This window comes from Lutra lutra, chromosome 11 (genome assembly GCF_902655055.1).
Source record: "Lutra lutra chromosome 11, mLutLut1.2, whole genome shotgun sequence".
NCBI lineage: Eukaryota > Metazoa > Chordata > Mammalia > Carnivora > Mustelidae > Lutra > Lutra lutra.
The window spans coordinates 94,913,430-94,928,466 of NC_062288.1; the positions used below are offsets into that span (position 1 = coordinate 94,913,430).

At 49.8% G+C, this 15,037-nt stretch overlaps 1 protein-coding gene across 1 annotated transcript; it reads left to right on the top strand.

Annotated features, from left to right (window-relative positions):
- The first annotated feature begins 559 nt into the window (after window positions 1-559).
- On the top strand, window positions 560-14,819 carry RAB19 (RAB19, member RAS oncogene family). The gene is made up of 4 exons (XM_047694911.1): window positions 560-987; window positions 3,340-3,579; window positions 6,578-6,754; window positions 14,145-14,819. The coding sequence occupies exons 2-4, from the start codon at window positions 3,363-3,365 to the stop codon at window positions 14,411-14,413; spliced, it is 663 nt and encodes a 220-aa protein (XP_047550867.1). The 5' UTR covers window positions 560-987; window positions 3,340-3,362; the 3' UTR covers window positions 14,414-14,819.
- Window positions 14,820-15,037: the final 218 nt, after the last annotated feature.

The following is a 15,037-nucleotide window of genomic DNA, read 5'->3' on the forward strand; positions in this document are numbered from 1 at the left end:
CCGTGCTCAGTAGGGAACCTGCTTCTTCCTCTCCCTCTGCCTGCCACTCCCCCTGCTCGTGCTCTCTGTTAAATGAATAAATAAAATATTTTTATTTCTTTTTTTATTATTATTTTTTTTGGACACAGAGAGAGATCACAAGCAGGCAGAGAGGCAGGCAGAGAGCGGGAGGGAAGCAGGCTCCCCGCTGAGCAGAGAGCCCGATGCGGGGCTCGATCCCAGGACCCTGAGACCATGACCTGAGCCGAAGGCAGCGGCTTAACCCACTGAGCCACACAGGCGCCCCTCTAGGTCTTTTAAAAAAAAAAATTTTTTTTTATTTAGGGCGCCTGGGTGGCTCAGTGGGTTAAGCCGCTGCCTTCGGCTCAGGTCATGGTCTCAGGGTCCTGGGATCGAGCCCCGCATCGGGCTCTCTGCTCAGCGGGGAGCCTGCTTCCCTCCCGCTCTCTGCCTGCCTCTCTGCCTGCTTGTGATCTCTGTCAAATAAATAAATAAAATCTTAAAAAATAAAAAAATTAAAAAGACCTAGAGCTGTATTCTCCTTGGCCTTGCCCCCCTCAACTAGCCGCCCCACCCCCATCCCAGCCAAACGAGGGACCCCAGGAAAAACCGGGGGCAAGAGTTGCAAAAGAGGAGGTGAGTAGAAGGAAGGAACGGGGCGGCTGAGTAGTTAAGGGGCCAGTCCTTTTTGTCCGGCTTTGCGAGGAGACGCAGGCTGGGAGGGCAAGCGGCGTGCGCGGGGCGCGCTGGCCACAGCCCCTTACCTTGCACTTGTACCCGAGGGCAGCTTGGCGCCCGGCTCAGGGGCGGTGGGAGGACTCGCGCTTTCCTTTCACTTTCTCGGGTCGCCAAACCCGACACCTGGGGACTGAACCAGAGCTCCCACCACGCCGGCCCGGCAGGAGGAAGCAAGGCGCGCAGGGCCGGGACGGAAAACTAGAATAAAGTCAACATTACCTGCCCGCAGAGGTGAGGCGAGCGAGCCAGGTAAGCGACAGGTGAGCCAGGAAGGTGGAAGCTGCAGAATGCGGGACGGAGGGCATCGGTGGGTGCGCGCTGCTCGTTTGTGCTTGCAGTGGGGCACCGGCTAAGGTAAAGAGGGCTTTGGCAAAGCCCCCGAAACCCTGGAGGACTTGCTGGGGGAAGGGAGAAGGAAGGTCCCCGCTCAAGTTACAGTGATATGACACCGAAGTGGAATGGCCTTCTTTATTTGAAAAGCCAGAAGGATAAAAGTGGTTTCATTGTGTCTTTATCTGCGGGTCATTTGCCATAGGTGGTTTCAGAGGCGTCCAAGAGAGGTGCTGGGAGCCTTCCTGGTCCGTTTAAAGTGCGGGGTTTTCTTTTTAAGATTATTTATTTATTTATTTATTTGACAGATCACAAGTAGGCAGAGAGGCAGGCAGAGAGAGAGGAGGAGGAGGCAGGCTCCCTGCTGAGCAGAGAGCCCGATGCGACTGGATCCCAGGACGCTGAGATCATGACCTGAGCCGAAGGCAGAGGCTTTAACCACTGAGCCACCCAGGTGCCCCAAAGTGCAGGGTGTTCACTACAGATTGTGGGTCTGTGTGCTTTTTAATTTGTGTGATGATGCAGACTTGTCCTCTTCAGAGAAAACCGAAAAATAAAACTGGAAGAAATGGAGAAAGGGGTCGTAAGGCAGGAGCAACGGGAAGCATGTCAAATTTAATCAGCGAATGGGAGTTTTCATGTTATTTTTATGAAACATTGGCTGAGGAGACCCAACATGCCAGCATGAAGGGCAGTTGAAAAGCCTGGGGATATTTGCCTTGAGGGACTGTGTGTGCTGCCTCAGATTTCTGCTGGGCTGTCATGTGAAACAGGAATCTGCCAAGTGCCGGCACAGCCTGAGGGGATACAGATGGAAACCCCAGGGAGATGGGAGTTCAACCCCATGTAAGCTAGAGCTGGACATGCCAATGGATTTTTGCAGGAGGTAGTGAGTTCCCTGTCATCAAACATTCCAAAGTGTAGGTAGATATGGAAGCAGAAATGCGGAGGGGGGAATGAAGTTTCGGGTGAGTGATTGTGCTGATCAGTGCTCCCCAAACTGGGATGGTCATTGGAATCACCCGGGGAGTGTATGCCTGCGTGTGTGTGTCGGGCACTGGGGGTGTCTTTAAATATATTTGACAGATCTCAGATGGGCTCTAGCAATAGATCTAATTATCTCCTCTGGACACTTGTGACATAATCAGTTTGGAAAACACTGTCATCAGAAACTTTAAAGTTCTTTCCCAGTCTATAGTAAAATACGCCACAAACACTTGAAAACCATAGTTTTCATTTTGAGGTTTTTTTTTTTAAGTTTATTTATTTTTAAGTTATTTCTCTATCCAATGTGGGGCTTGAACTCATGACCCTGAGATCAAGAGTCATGAGCTCTACCGACTGAGCCAGCCAGATCCTTTCCTGGTCAAGAAAACCAGAAGAAAAAGGCCACGTCACTACTCCCCAAACTGACTTCTGTCACGTCTTGCTGGTGGTCCTTGCTGCTGGTTGCTTGGACGGTCTATCTTCCCTAGCTGGGAGTTTTCCTCCCCGCCAGAAGGATGCTAGGATGACAGCGAGATGTGTCCACCAGCTGGTGAACGGCTGCTAGAACCCTCCTGTAGGCATCTCCTCTGCCTTCCACTGAGCTCAGGGCGCTTGACAGAGCCTGGGGCACTTCCTTGCCTCAGTGATGAAGATTTCAGGTCAGTGCTGTCCTCTGATAGTTGTCACTTGTGTGCTAGGCCCAAAAAAGAATGGCAATTAACCTCTTCAGATTTTTTTATTTTTTAAAGATTTCATTTCTTTGAGGGAGAGAGAGAGAGAGAGAGTGGGGTGAGGGCAGAGCGGGAAGCGATTCCCTGACCAGCAGGGGAGCCCGGTCACAGGACTCTGCAATCTTGACCTGAGCTAAAGGCAGTCACTTAATCAACTGAGCCACACAGGCACCCCAAACCTCTTCATTTTAAAGTAATGCCAACCCACTAAGCCAGGTGTGGGCGTGTGGGGAGAGCTTCCCTGTACCTGGCCAGGAATTAATATCCTTCTCCCACAAGAATGTGAGTGCTGGGGTGCCTGGATGGTTCGGTGGGTTGGGCCTCTGCCTTCGGCTCAGGTCATGATCTCAGGGTCCTGGGATTGAGTCCCACAACAGTCTCTCAGCTCAGCCGAAGCCTGCTCCCTCTCTCTGTCAAATAAATAAATCTTTTTTTTTAAATGTGAGTGCTATGAATGAATAACTTCCCTTTTTCTTGTCCTGTCTTACATCCCGAGTGTCTAGGACAGTGCCTAGCTCACTAGAGAGATGCTGGATTCCTTCTTTTCTTCTAGGTGCATTCTAGGTGTCAGGAGCCATGCAGTTCTCCAGTTCCTCCAGGGGAGCAGATGAGAATTTTGACTATTTGTTCAAGATCATCCTCATTGGGGATTCCAATGTGGGGAAGACGTGTGTGGTGCGGCATTTCAAATCTGGAGTCTACACAGAGACACAGCAAAACACGATTGGGGTGGACTTCACCGTGCGCTCCCTTGAGATCGATGGCAAGAAAGTGAAGGTGAGAAAGGCATGGGGTTGGCTCCTCCTCTCTTAGCTAGAGTTCTCTTTTTTCTTTCTCTCTCTTTTTTTTTTAGGATTTTACTTGTTAATTTGAGAGAGAGAGAGAGTGAGCATGAGTAGGGGGGAGGGGCAAGGGAGAAGCAGTCTCCTTGCTGAGCAAGGAGTTGATGTGGGGCTCAGTCCCAGGACACGGGATCTTGACCTGAGCCGAAGGGAAATGCCCAACCAACTGAGCCGCCAAGGCACCCCTTAGCCAGAGTTCTTAACACCAAAACATGTGCTTGAGGAATAAAAGATTTAAATATAAAACATGAAATCATAAGAACACCAGAAAAAAGATCATTGAAATATTTATCATTGTAGAGGGGGGAATCAGCCTTTTTTTCTTAAGATTTTATTTATTTATATGAGGGAGAGAGACAGATTGAGAGAACGAGTGGGAAGAGGGGCAGTGGGAGAAGCAGACTTCCCATGAAGCAGGGAACCCAGAACGGACTCGATCCCAGAACCCTGAGATCATGACCTGAGCCAAAGGCAAACGCTTAACCGACTGAGCCACCTAGGAGCTTAGAAGCCTTTTTTTTTTTTTTTTTTAAGATTTTTATTTTTAAAGGCTTTTAAGTATTTATTTGAAAGAGAAAGGGAACACAAGCAGGGGCAGTGGGAAAGGGACAAACAGACTCCCTGCTAAGCACAGAGCCCCCAAAACCCTGAGATCAGAACCCAAGCCAAAATCAGAAACTTAACTGACTGAGCCATGCAGGTGCCCCAGGAAATCAGGCTTTTAAGAACAGAACCCAGAAGCCATAAAGGAAAAGATTGCTCAATCATAACTACCTAACGGCCAAATTTATACATCTCTATATAATGATATAAAGATCAAATTCTACATCCACAAAAAATACCATAAACAAAGTCAAAGGATGAATGATGAACTGGAAAGAAGTACTTGCAAATATGGAACTGACAAAAGGCTAATTTCTTTAATGTGAAAGGAGCCCCAGTAAATATCTAGGAAAAAGACTAACAACCAAATACAAAAAGTAGGCAATCCATTGATTGGACACAATTGTTATTTCATAAATTTGGTAAGAACCAGCTCAGAACCAGCCTCACTCATAATTTGGAAAGTGCAAATTTGAATAAGAGACTATCTTTTACCCATTTATTAGAAAAGGATCAGAAAGTGTTTGTGAAAGTGTAAAGCACAGTCATGCTTGGAATCTTAATTAAATAAAAACAACAGTAAAAAGACATTTTGGAGACAAGAAAATTTTATTAGATGATACCAAGGAATATTAAATAATACCAAGGAATTCTTGGAAAGCTGATTAGCTGTGATTATGGCATTGTGCTTATATAAGAAAATGCCCACTTTTGAGACAAATGAAATGACATGAAGCCTGGGATTCGCGTTTAAAATAACACCTCAAGAAATCAACGGAAAGGGCTGGATGAAGCAAGAATGTGAAATCTTGGGGCGCCTGGGTGGCTCAGTGGGTTAAGCCGCTGCCTTCGGCTCAGGTCATGATCCCAGGTCCTGGGTTCGAGCCCCACATCGGGCTTTCTGCTCGGCAGGGAGCCTGCTTCCTCCTCTCTCTCTGCCTGCCTCTCTGCTTACTTGTGATTTCTCTCTGTCAAATAAATAAATAAAAAATCTTTAAAAAAAAAAAAAGAATGTGAAATCTTGTCTGGATAATGTCTATATGACGGTTGTTTGTTTTATTCTCTCTAGTTTGGGGTATGTTTGCATCTTTCTTTCTTTCTTTATTTATTTATTTTTTTAAAGATTTTATTTATTATTTGATAGAGAGAGATCACAAGTTGATGGAGAGGCAGGCAGAGAGAGAGAGAGGGAAGCAGGATCTCCGCTGAGCAGAGAACCCGATGTGGGACTCGATCCCAGGACCCTGAGATCATGACCTGAGCCGAAGGCAGCGGCTTAACCCACTGAGCCACCCAGGCGCCCAGGGGGTATGTTTTGCATCTTTCTTTAAAAATTCACTTTATGGAGGCGCCTGGCTGGCTCAGTCGGTAGAGTGTGTGAGTCTTGATCTCAGGGTCATGAGTATAAGCCCCACACTGGGTGCCAAGCTTACTTAATGAAATAATTCATTAATTAATGAGTACAATAGTGTGAGAGAGTTGGGGCGCTTGGGCGGCTCAGTGGGTTAAAGCCTCTGCCTTCGGCTCAGGTCATGATCCCAGGGTCCTGGGATCGAGCCCCGCATTGGGCTGCTTAGCAGGGAGCCTGCTTCCTCCTCTCTCTCTCTCTCTGCCTACTTGTGATCTCTGTCTGTCAAATAAATAAATAAGATCTTAAAAAAAAATTCTATTAAAAAAAAATAGTGTGAGAGAGTGAACAGTTACCTTCAGACACGGTGGGAGCCTGTGCTGTGCCATGGGTGTCCCCGCGTGGGATGCTTGTTGAGAAGCTATTCTCAGGACACTCCTAAGCAGACACAACTGAGCGATCCTTTAAAATCAGAACGGGTCAGCCAGTGCTCTCACCCTGGGTGGGATCAACGAGCAGGTTCAAAAGGTAAACAAAATCTTGGGGCGCCTGGGTGGCTCAGTGGGTTAAGCCTCTGCCTTCGGCTCAGGTCCTGATCTCAGGGTCCTGGGATCGAGCCCCGCATCGGGCTCTCTGCTCAGCAGAGAGCCTGCTTCCCCCTCTCTTTGCCTGCCTCTCTGCCTACTTGTGATCTCTGTCAAAGTAAATAATAAAATCTTAAAAAAAAAAAAAAAAGGTAAGCGAAAGGTCAACACCAGACCCAAGACATTGGCTCCACCTCTCCAACTAAAGTGTCCCTTGGGTGGTGGGTCCCAAACCTGATCACCCTGAGAAGCAAAGGGAAACACAGATCCCGGGCCCCACTCCTGACCTACTGAGTATCTATCTCCAAGTGAGACTCAGGAAGCTGCCTTTTGTAGAGAACTCAGGTGAGCAAGCTGCCATCAGGCACAGAACTCCTGACGTGGACCCCCCTCTCCTGCCCCTTCCAGATGCAGGTGTGGACACGGCGGGCCAGGAGCGTTTCCGGACCATCACTCAGAGCTACTACCGCAGTGCCCATGCCGCCATCATCGCCTACGACCTCACCCGACGGTCTACCTTCGAGTCTGTGCCTCACTGGATCCACGAGATAGAAAAATACGGAGCGGCGAACTTGGTCATTATGCTGATTGGTATGGCATTTTCCAAGCATTTCGATTTCCTTCCCTGGCCCCCCTGCAGGTGCTCAGCTTTCTTGGTGTTTCTGATGGCAAGGGAACGTGGAATCATAAAAAGTGCTAGTGGTGGACGCGCCTCAGAAGTGGTTGCCCCCAAACTCCCATCAGATTCACTTGAGAATGTGGGGGTGGGGTGTAAACTTGTTAATAATACGGATTCCCACCTAAGGCCCTGCCCTAGAACGTCTGGTCCCAGAGGCCCGGGATGGGGCCCGGGCTTCTCGATGAAGGCATCATAGCCCAGCTGATTTGATGCAAATGCGTGCAGACCACACAGGAAATACCCTGTAGGCTGAGGTTCACGGTAACAGATGGCTCCAAATCCCCAAGGGGACTGTCCGGAGGCATGGGACCGTACCCACGAATGACTCCTCACACCTGCTAGGATCCTAAGCAAATTTTGATGACCAACCCCCCTCAAAATGGACAGCAACTTGAACTGCGCAAAGGAAACGGTGGGCTTCACGAGAGCGGTCCTACTGTATATTCAGAAGGCGGTAACATTTCCATCCCTTCTCTGTAGTTTCAGTTTTGCGAACGGAGCTGCCTTTTCCTTCCTCCTATGAACACAACTGCTACGCAGTGGCTGCTTCATTTTACCAAGATGGTTTGGGCTACCTACTGCTACCTACTCAAAGTGTGGTCCGTGGGCCAGCAGTGATCACCGGCAGTTTGTGAAAAATGCGGTGATCTCAGGCCACATCCCAGACCTCCTGAATCAGAATCTTCATTTTAAGAGGATCCTAAGGAGATTTGTAGGCAAATGGAAGTTTGCACAGCACAAGTCTAGACAGCTAGCTGTGAGATTGAGAAAGAGCTAAACACATCATGGTTTAATGGCTGATTCATCCTCTGACAAGCAGGTCCTAGCTCTGGCCAGTCTCTGAGCCTCAGTTCCTGGTCTGTAAAATGTGACTAATACTCAACGGGTTGTGGTAAAAATTTAATGAGATACTGTATATAAATTGTTTAGCAATTCCTGGCACCAAAGTAAGTGTTTAATATAAACCGTAGGATGTGTTCTAGGAAGTTTGTTTGAGGAACTGTCTCATCTATGTTCCAAAATATCAGGGGTTATGGTGAGGGTACAACTTCCTAGGCCCTACGAGAAGCCGGCATCGAGCCCCGGTCAGAGCAGGAGACACAGTGGAGCCAGCCGCCTTCTCCCACCACCTCCAGCCCACCCTGCCACCCCCTCCCCCGCCCCGACACGCAGGATCTGTGCATCCCCCTCTCAGGGGTGGACTCTGGGAACCAGCCTCCTTGTTCTGTACTGTGCACCTGTTTCCTCTCCCTCAGAGCTGCTTTTCACACCTTACTCGTGGAGTCTCTCAAAGCATCACCCCCCACCTGCTCCTGCCACAAGCCCCCTCATTCTCTATCTACTCACTCACGAGGAAATCCCATTGTCCCATTCCTTCTTCTCATGGCAAAGGATGACCCAGGCTGCTGGCCACCCTGAGGATGGGCGAGTCTGGGGCGAGGTGCCTACCTGAGACTCAGAGCTGGGCGCCGGCGGTGAGGGCGGTCACAGGATGCAAAGTCTGGGCACGGGTGGGAGGTCACTGGCACGTGTTCTGAGCACATCGGGCCCATTCATTATTACTGCCATGATTGCAGAAAGGGCGTTTTGATTCGTAGTTTGGCCTGTCATATGCAGACTTGAAGGGAACGCTGCTTTGAAGCTCATGCCACTTCCTCCTAACTTGAGAAACAGAGTCATTCCAGAGCCCAGAGCATGCTCCTTGCTGCTACCTCAGATCAAAAGCCCCAGATTCCACAGTCTGCTGCCAAAGTGGATGCCCCTCCCTTCCTGTACCCTCCCGTTCTCGGAGGGGGGCTCCCACATGGCAGAAACCAGGCAGGAGCGACTCGTGAGGCCTCCCCGCAGAAGGCACCTTGTCTCTTTGGGAGGATTGAGATCCCTCTCTCTCCTGTAGCTTCTCACCCGAAGGCCCCCTTTGGGACCAGAAACTTTTGTAATTTGACTTCTGATATAAACATTTCTACAAGCAGAGTCCAGAGTTTGAGGAGTAAGCACTGACCCCAAAAGAGCCATATATTTCTTCCCCAACAACCACTTCTGGGAAGCGCGGAGGAGGATGCTCGTGGAGGTGTCCCACATCCCACCGGGGACCAGGGCTGGTGCTAGGGAGCTGCCGGTGACAGGGGACTCTAACTGCTTACCCAACTCCGGGTACAATTCTGAGCCCTCTGAGTCGCTGCATTTATCTGGATTTCAGAGTCAGACCGATTGGGGTTCAATCCCCAACTCTGTCCTACCCCTCTGAACTTGGGCTCATTACTCTAATTTCTATTTCCTCATCTATGAAACTGATGCCTGCTTCAGGTGCACTGTTGCGTTGAATGGATATACGGGGAACACTTACACAGTGCTAACACCTCAGTAAGGGGAAGCTGTTATTTCCAGAGCCAAGAGGCGGGTCTGCTGTGCCAGACAAAGGGGCTAAGAGGCCTCATGGCTGGAGAGCAGAGCCGACGGGGAAGGCCACCCATGACCTCAGGGGCGGAAAGAAACCCCACCAAAGGTGGTAGCTCCCCGAGAAGGGACACTCGAGGGTGGAAAATGTGCATCTCACTAAAGGGAATGAAGCGGTTTTTTTTTTTTTTAAGATTTTATTTATTTGATGGACAGAGATCATAAGTAGGCAGAGGCAGGCAGAGAGATGAGGAAGCAGGCTCCCTGCCAAGCAGAGAGCCCAATGTGGGGCTCGATCCCAGGACCTTAGGATCATGTCCTGAGCCGAAGGCACAGGCTTTAACCTACTAAGCCACCCAGGCGCCCCGAATGAAGCCATTCTAATCAGACTTGAAGTTACCCCAGGAAGGTGGACTGAATCTCTTTTCCACTAAATGCCTGTACTTCCCACAATGAAGCAGTTCTTCCTCGGGGCCTGCAAGTTGGACAAAGCAAAGCTGCATGCCCCAGGGCCCCTTCCCTTCTGAGCTGTCTTCGGAAGACAGCTCCCTTTCTCCACCATGCTGGGCCTCCCTTGCAGGCTCTCTCCCCAGCACCCTCCTCAACTAATTTCTCTGCTGCAGACACAGATGGGGTAGAGGAGGGAGTAACAGATGCTAGGATGGGGGCGCTGGGGTGGCTCAGTGGGTTAAGCCTCTGCCTTCAGCTCAGGTCATGATCTCAGTCAGGGTCCTGGTGCTCAGCTCAGCAAGGAGTCTGCTTCTCCCTCTCCCTCTGCCCCTACCTCCCTCTCGTGCTTGCTCACTCTTTCTCTTGCTCTGTCTCAAAATCTTTTTAAAAATGCTAAGATGTTGCAGGATTTCCAGGAATCTCACAGCTGTCATGGTATTTATACCCCAGTCTGTCATTCCTCACAATCATCTCTGTCTCAATTTACAATCGGTTCTAGGAATGCCCCCAAAGATGGCCAGGATGTGTCAGCTTATGACGTGTCCAGTCCCCAGGGCTGACACAATGGGTCTTCCTGTTTTTGTCTCTGTGGCCTCCGTGCCTGAATCTAGAAAAGTCAACTTGCTGTTCCCTCACAGAAGTGTCCTCGCCCCCACTGTCTTCCTTCCTGTTTCCACATTTCTTCACACAGGTGTCTCTCTTTCACAAGTTTACCACAGCCTCTCGGAGACGTTCCTACAAAGGTCAGAGATGGTTGTGACGGATTTGTACTCCTCTCCGGCCATGTACCAGAAGACCAGCCCCTCAGTAGTGACCCTGTGTTTAAAATCCTTGGGGCCCCCCACATCCCCCCTGGAGAAGGCTGGCTCTTACCTTCTCCTCATCCCGTCTGCTGTTTGTGACCTCCCGGCTCTTGGTACCCCCCAAGAGAGGGAGAACTCAGAAGCCAACTTCCTTTACAGGTTACACAGGATGCTCTTTGACTTCCCTCAGCACCTGCTTTGTCCCCTTAGGATTTCAGGCAAACGTCCCACTTCCACTGCTGTTCTATTTCCAGGTCCACAATCTCTCAGAAAAGAACTCTTCATGCCTAAGATTTCAGCCTTCAGATCTGTCAGATCTTAGAAGACTGCATTCTGTGTTATGTGACACCCTCAGTAGGTCTGGGCCAACACCCCAAAGTCAAATGCATCCTTATTTATTCAGTGCAGTGGAATGTGCAACCTAGTCATACAAAGCAGGTTGAATAAAAACTTCAAATGCCAGTTTGGGGCAGATTTTACCATCGGAGGAATGACCAAATACACTTAGGGGTTTCCCAGGTTTTTGGATCTGGGAAATGTGGACAAGGGATTATACACCTGTGCTATGAACAACTGTTACCATTCACCTGGTCCTCCGCCTGTATTTCTCCGTGGCTTGTGTCGGATCAGAAAGTTCTTGTAGTTGACTCAACTGTCTGTGTGTCTGTCTGGTCACCCTGACAAGATGAGAACTCCTTCCTTCTGGGCAGGAACCTCTCTCTGGGTGCCCCCCACACAGCCCTTAGCAAGCAAGGGCTCAGACCGCAAGGGGCGAACACACGGTTTCTTTCCGTGTCCAGGTGTCCCGGCTCATCTTGAAGTGTGCCGCCCCCAGTGGCGGGGAGGCCGGGCACTGGACAGACGGGGCTGCTGACCTGCCGTGGCGATGGGGCAGGTTGGCGGGGAGCAGGTCCTAAAAAGCAGAACCAATGCAACTGAGCCCAGCACCCACAGCTCTGAGGGAGGGATGCAAGCAGACCACACTCCCAGCTCGGGGACACCCACTCCTCTGGCATCCCTTCCCCCACCTGCCTTCCAGAAGCAGCACTGTGCCCCGAGCTTCAGCCTCATGGGCTAGAGATGCACGTGCAGCTGTGTTGGAAGATACGTGCCTGAGTCAGTTTCCAGTGGCAGCTTAAAATCGTGGGAAGGTGTTCTCTCTCAATTCCGGAGGCCAGAAATCTAAACCCGGTATCACTGGGCCAAAACCAAGGCATCCGCAGGGCCACACCGCTCCGGGGGCTCTGGGAGACAATCTGTTCTTTGCCTCTTTCAGCTTTTGGCGGCTGCCACAGATCTCTGCTGTGGCCACAACACCCAGTGTGTATGTCCCTCTCTACCTCCCCTCCTGCGCGTGTGAAGTCCTCCCCCAGCCCACGCAGCAGGTTACATGGGGCTGTATTGGGGCCCAGGCAGCTAATCCAGGACCCTCTCCCCATCTCTAGATTCTTTTTTTTTTTTTTTTTAGATTTTATTTATTTATTTGACAGACAGAGATCAGAAGTAGGCAGAGAGGCAGCTAGAGAGAGAAGGGAAGCGGGCTCCCTGCTAAGCAGAGATCCCAATGTGGGGCTCGATCCCAGCATCCTGAGATCATGACCCAAGCTGAAGGCAGAGGCTTAACCCACTGACCCACGAAGGTGCCTCTCATCTCCAGATTCTTAATAACATCTGCAAAGACCTTTCTTCCAAATAAAGTAATATTTAGTCTCCAGGGATTAGAACCTGGTTATCTCTGGGACTCAGTGTTCAGCCCAGCCCCGTAGGTAGATGGTGTCTCAGACTAAACACTTATAAGAAAGATTCCCTTGGCCCCGAGCCGACACTGCCTGACAGAGGGATGGAGTCCTGCAGCCCGCAGCCCAGGTCTGCATTAGTGGGTCCTACTTCAGCCTACTTCAAAAACAAAACAAACAGAAAAATTAAGTAGTCTCTACACCCAACAGGCAGCTCAGATTTACGATCCTAAGATCTGAGTCCCACGCTCTACCAAATGATCCAGCCATGTGCCCCTGAATAGGTATTCTTTTAAATTATTTTATTGAGGGGCGCCTGGGTGGCTCAGGTCATGGTCTCAGGGGCCTGGGATTGAGCCCCGAGTCGGGCTCTCTGCTCCACAAGGAGCCTGTTTCCCCCTCTCTCTCTGCCTGCCCCTCTGCCTACTTGTGATTTCTGTCAAATAAATACATAAGATCTTAAAAAAAAAAAAAAAAAGATTTTATTTATTTGAGAGAGCGCGTGAGTGGAGGGAGCAGCAGAGGGACAAGCAGACTCCATGCTGACCATGGAGCCCAACATGGGGCTTGATCCCACATCCTGAGCTGAGATCAAGAGTTGGCTGCTTAACCAACTGAGCCACCCAGGCATCCTCTAAACAGACATTTTTAATTTCAGTATATGTCAGTCCATCAATCTTTCCCCAGCGATACAGTGCACACCTCTGCATACTGTTCATGGTACGCTAGACACCTCCCTGACCTGAAGGTCCTCCTTCAACAACCTGTGAGTCTTTAACTGTTCTTTTTTTTTTTTTTAAGATTTTTATTTATTACAGAGAGAGCGAGAGAGGGAACACAAGCAGGGGAAGCTGGAGAGGGAGAAGCAGGCTCCCTGCTGAGCAGCGAACCTGATGCAGGGCTTGATTCCAGAACCCTGGGATCATGACCTGAGCCCAAGGCAGACAATGGCTGAGCCACCCAGGCGCCCCCTGTAATTGTTTCAAAATGAAAAATTTTAAAGGTTTTCTTGGTGGGGACAGTTATTTATGGGAAAAAGGGTCTAAGAAAGCTCCTTTAAAGGAAAAAACACCAGTTGAGAAACACCAGTCTGGCCCATCTCAGTTTACCGTAGATTTGTAATAAATTCTAATGTCTGGTAGAACAAATCCTGGGAAAACAATTTTACCTCTGGATTCCTGCCTCAGAGAAATCCAAGTCTAATGATTAGAGGCATGTTGGGGCTAAGTGGAGAAGTAAAGAGATGGGTCACTCTTCCTTCTATAACCATGTTCACAAAACCTGTCACTGAACATTCCGAGGTAACAGGGAATGTTCTATATCCTGAGAGGAATGATGGTTACAGAGCACGTCCGTTTGTTAGGATTCACGAACTGCACACTTAAAAGTCTGCATCCGACTGTATTTAAGTCACAGCTAAATCTGTGTTCATCCCACACCTTCAATCCAGCAAATCCTAATCACAATCCCCTCAACTAGCGCAGGCCCCATCCCACCGTATCCAACCTTTTGTGGTTTGGAAAAGAGAGCAGAAAGAGAAACAAGATTTGAAGGAAGCAGCATGAAGCCTGAGACACCCGCTCGGGCACCGTTTTTACCTTGTTAGACTTAGAAGGAAGGAATGACTATTGCTCCCTAGAACAGAGGGGCTCCATGGGTCCCTCCATATAAAACACACCCCTCCAGCCCATTTCTCCAAGCTCCTCAAGATGTCATTTGACAGTGAATTAAGACAATGGCTCTGTTTTCATCATCAGGGGTTTCATCTTCAGTAAATCTGCCCACAATGGCTGTTCAGGGATGAATCATGCATGCCCATCACTGAACTAAAATGTTTCTATTAAAGGTTCATTAAAAAGCAACAACAACTCAGATTCAGTTCACCCATGGAACATCTGCTTCTCTCTTGCTCCCAGGGAACAAATGTGACCTATGGGAGAAACGGCATGTCCTGTTCGAGGACGCCTGCGCCCTGGCTGAGAAGTGCGGCCTTCTTGCTGTTTTAGAAACATCCGCCAAGGAGTCTAAGAACATAGAGGAGGTCTTCGTGCTGATGGCCAGGGAGCTGATCGCCCGCAACAGCCTGCACTTATTTGGGGAGAGCACCATGAACAGCCTGGCCCTGGATTCTAGGCCAATCCTTGTGGCCCAGGGTCCGAGGGAAAAGACCCACTGCTCGTGCTGAGATGTGCACGAGGCCAGCCGCAGCCAGGAGACGCCGCGTCCGACGTGGAAGGTAGCCGGGTACCCTGTCAGCGGCCACGCAGCATTTCAAACCAAAGCAGACTTGCCGCTGGTCCTTAACCCTTCCCGCCCAGATGGGGACCACTGTGCCTGGACTCACACCCCAGGCCAGACCTGCTGCCTCTGAGCAAAGCCACACCACTGTTTCTCTTGGCTCCGCTTTGGACTTGAAGGCAGAGGTAGGAAGACAAGGTCTGCTCTTCCTTATACTTCCATTTTGTCTCCCCAACCCTTCCAACCATTTCCTACTGAATTCTGCTTCTTGCTTGAAGAAGGTAGTGAAGAAAGAATAAAGGAGGGATATTAAGAGAGGGGAGAGGATGTTTAGAACATTCCAGAGCAGTTTAAAATAGCTGGGGTGAGGGGCGCCTGGGTGGCTCAGTGGGTTGAGCCGCTGCCTTCGGCTCGGGTCGTGATCTCGGAGTCCTGGGATCGAGTCCCGCGTCGGGCTCTCTGCTCAGCGGGGAGGGAGCCTGCTTCCTCCTGTCTCTCTGCCTGCCTCTCTGCCTGCTTGTGATCTCTGTCTATCAAATAAATAAATAAATAAAAATCTTTAAAAAAAAAA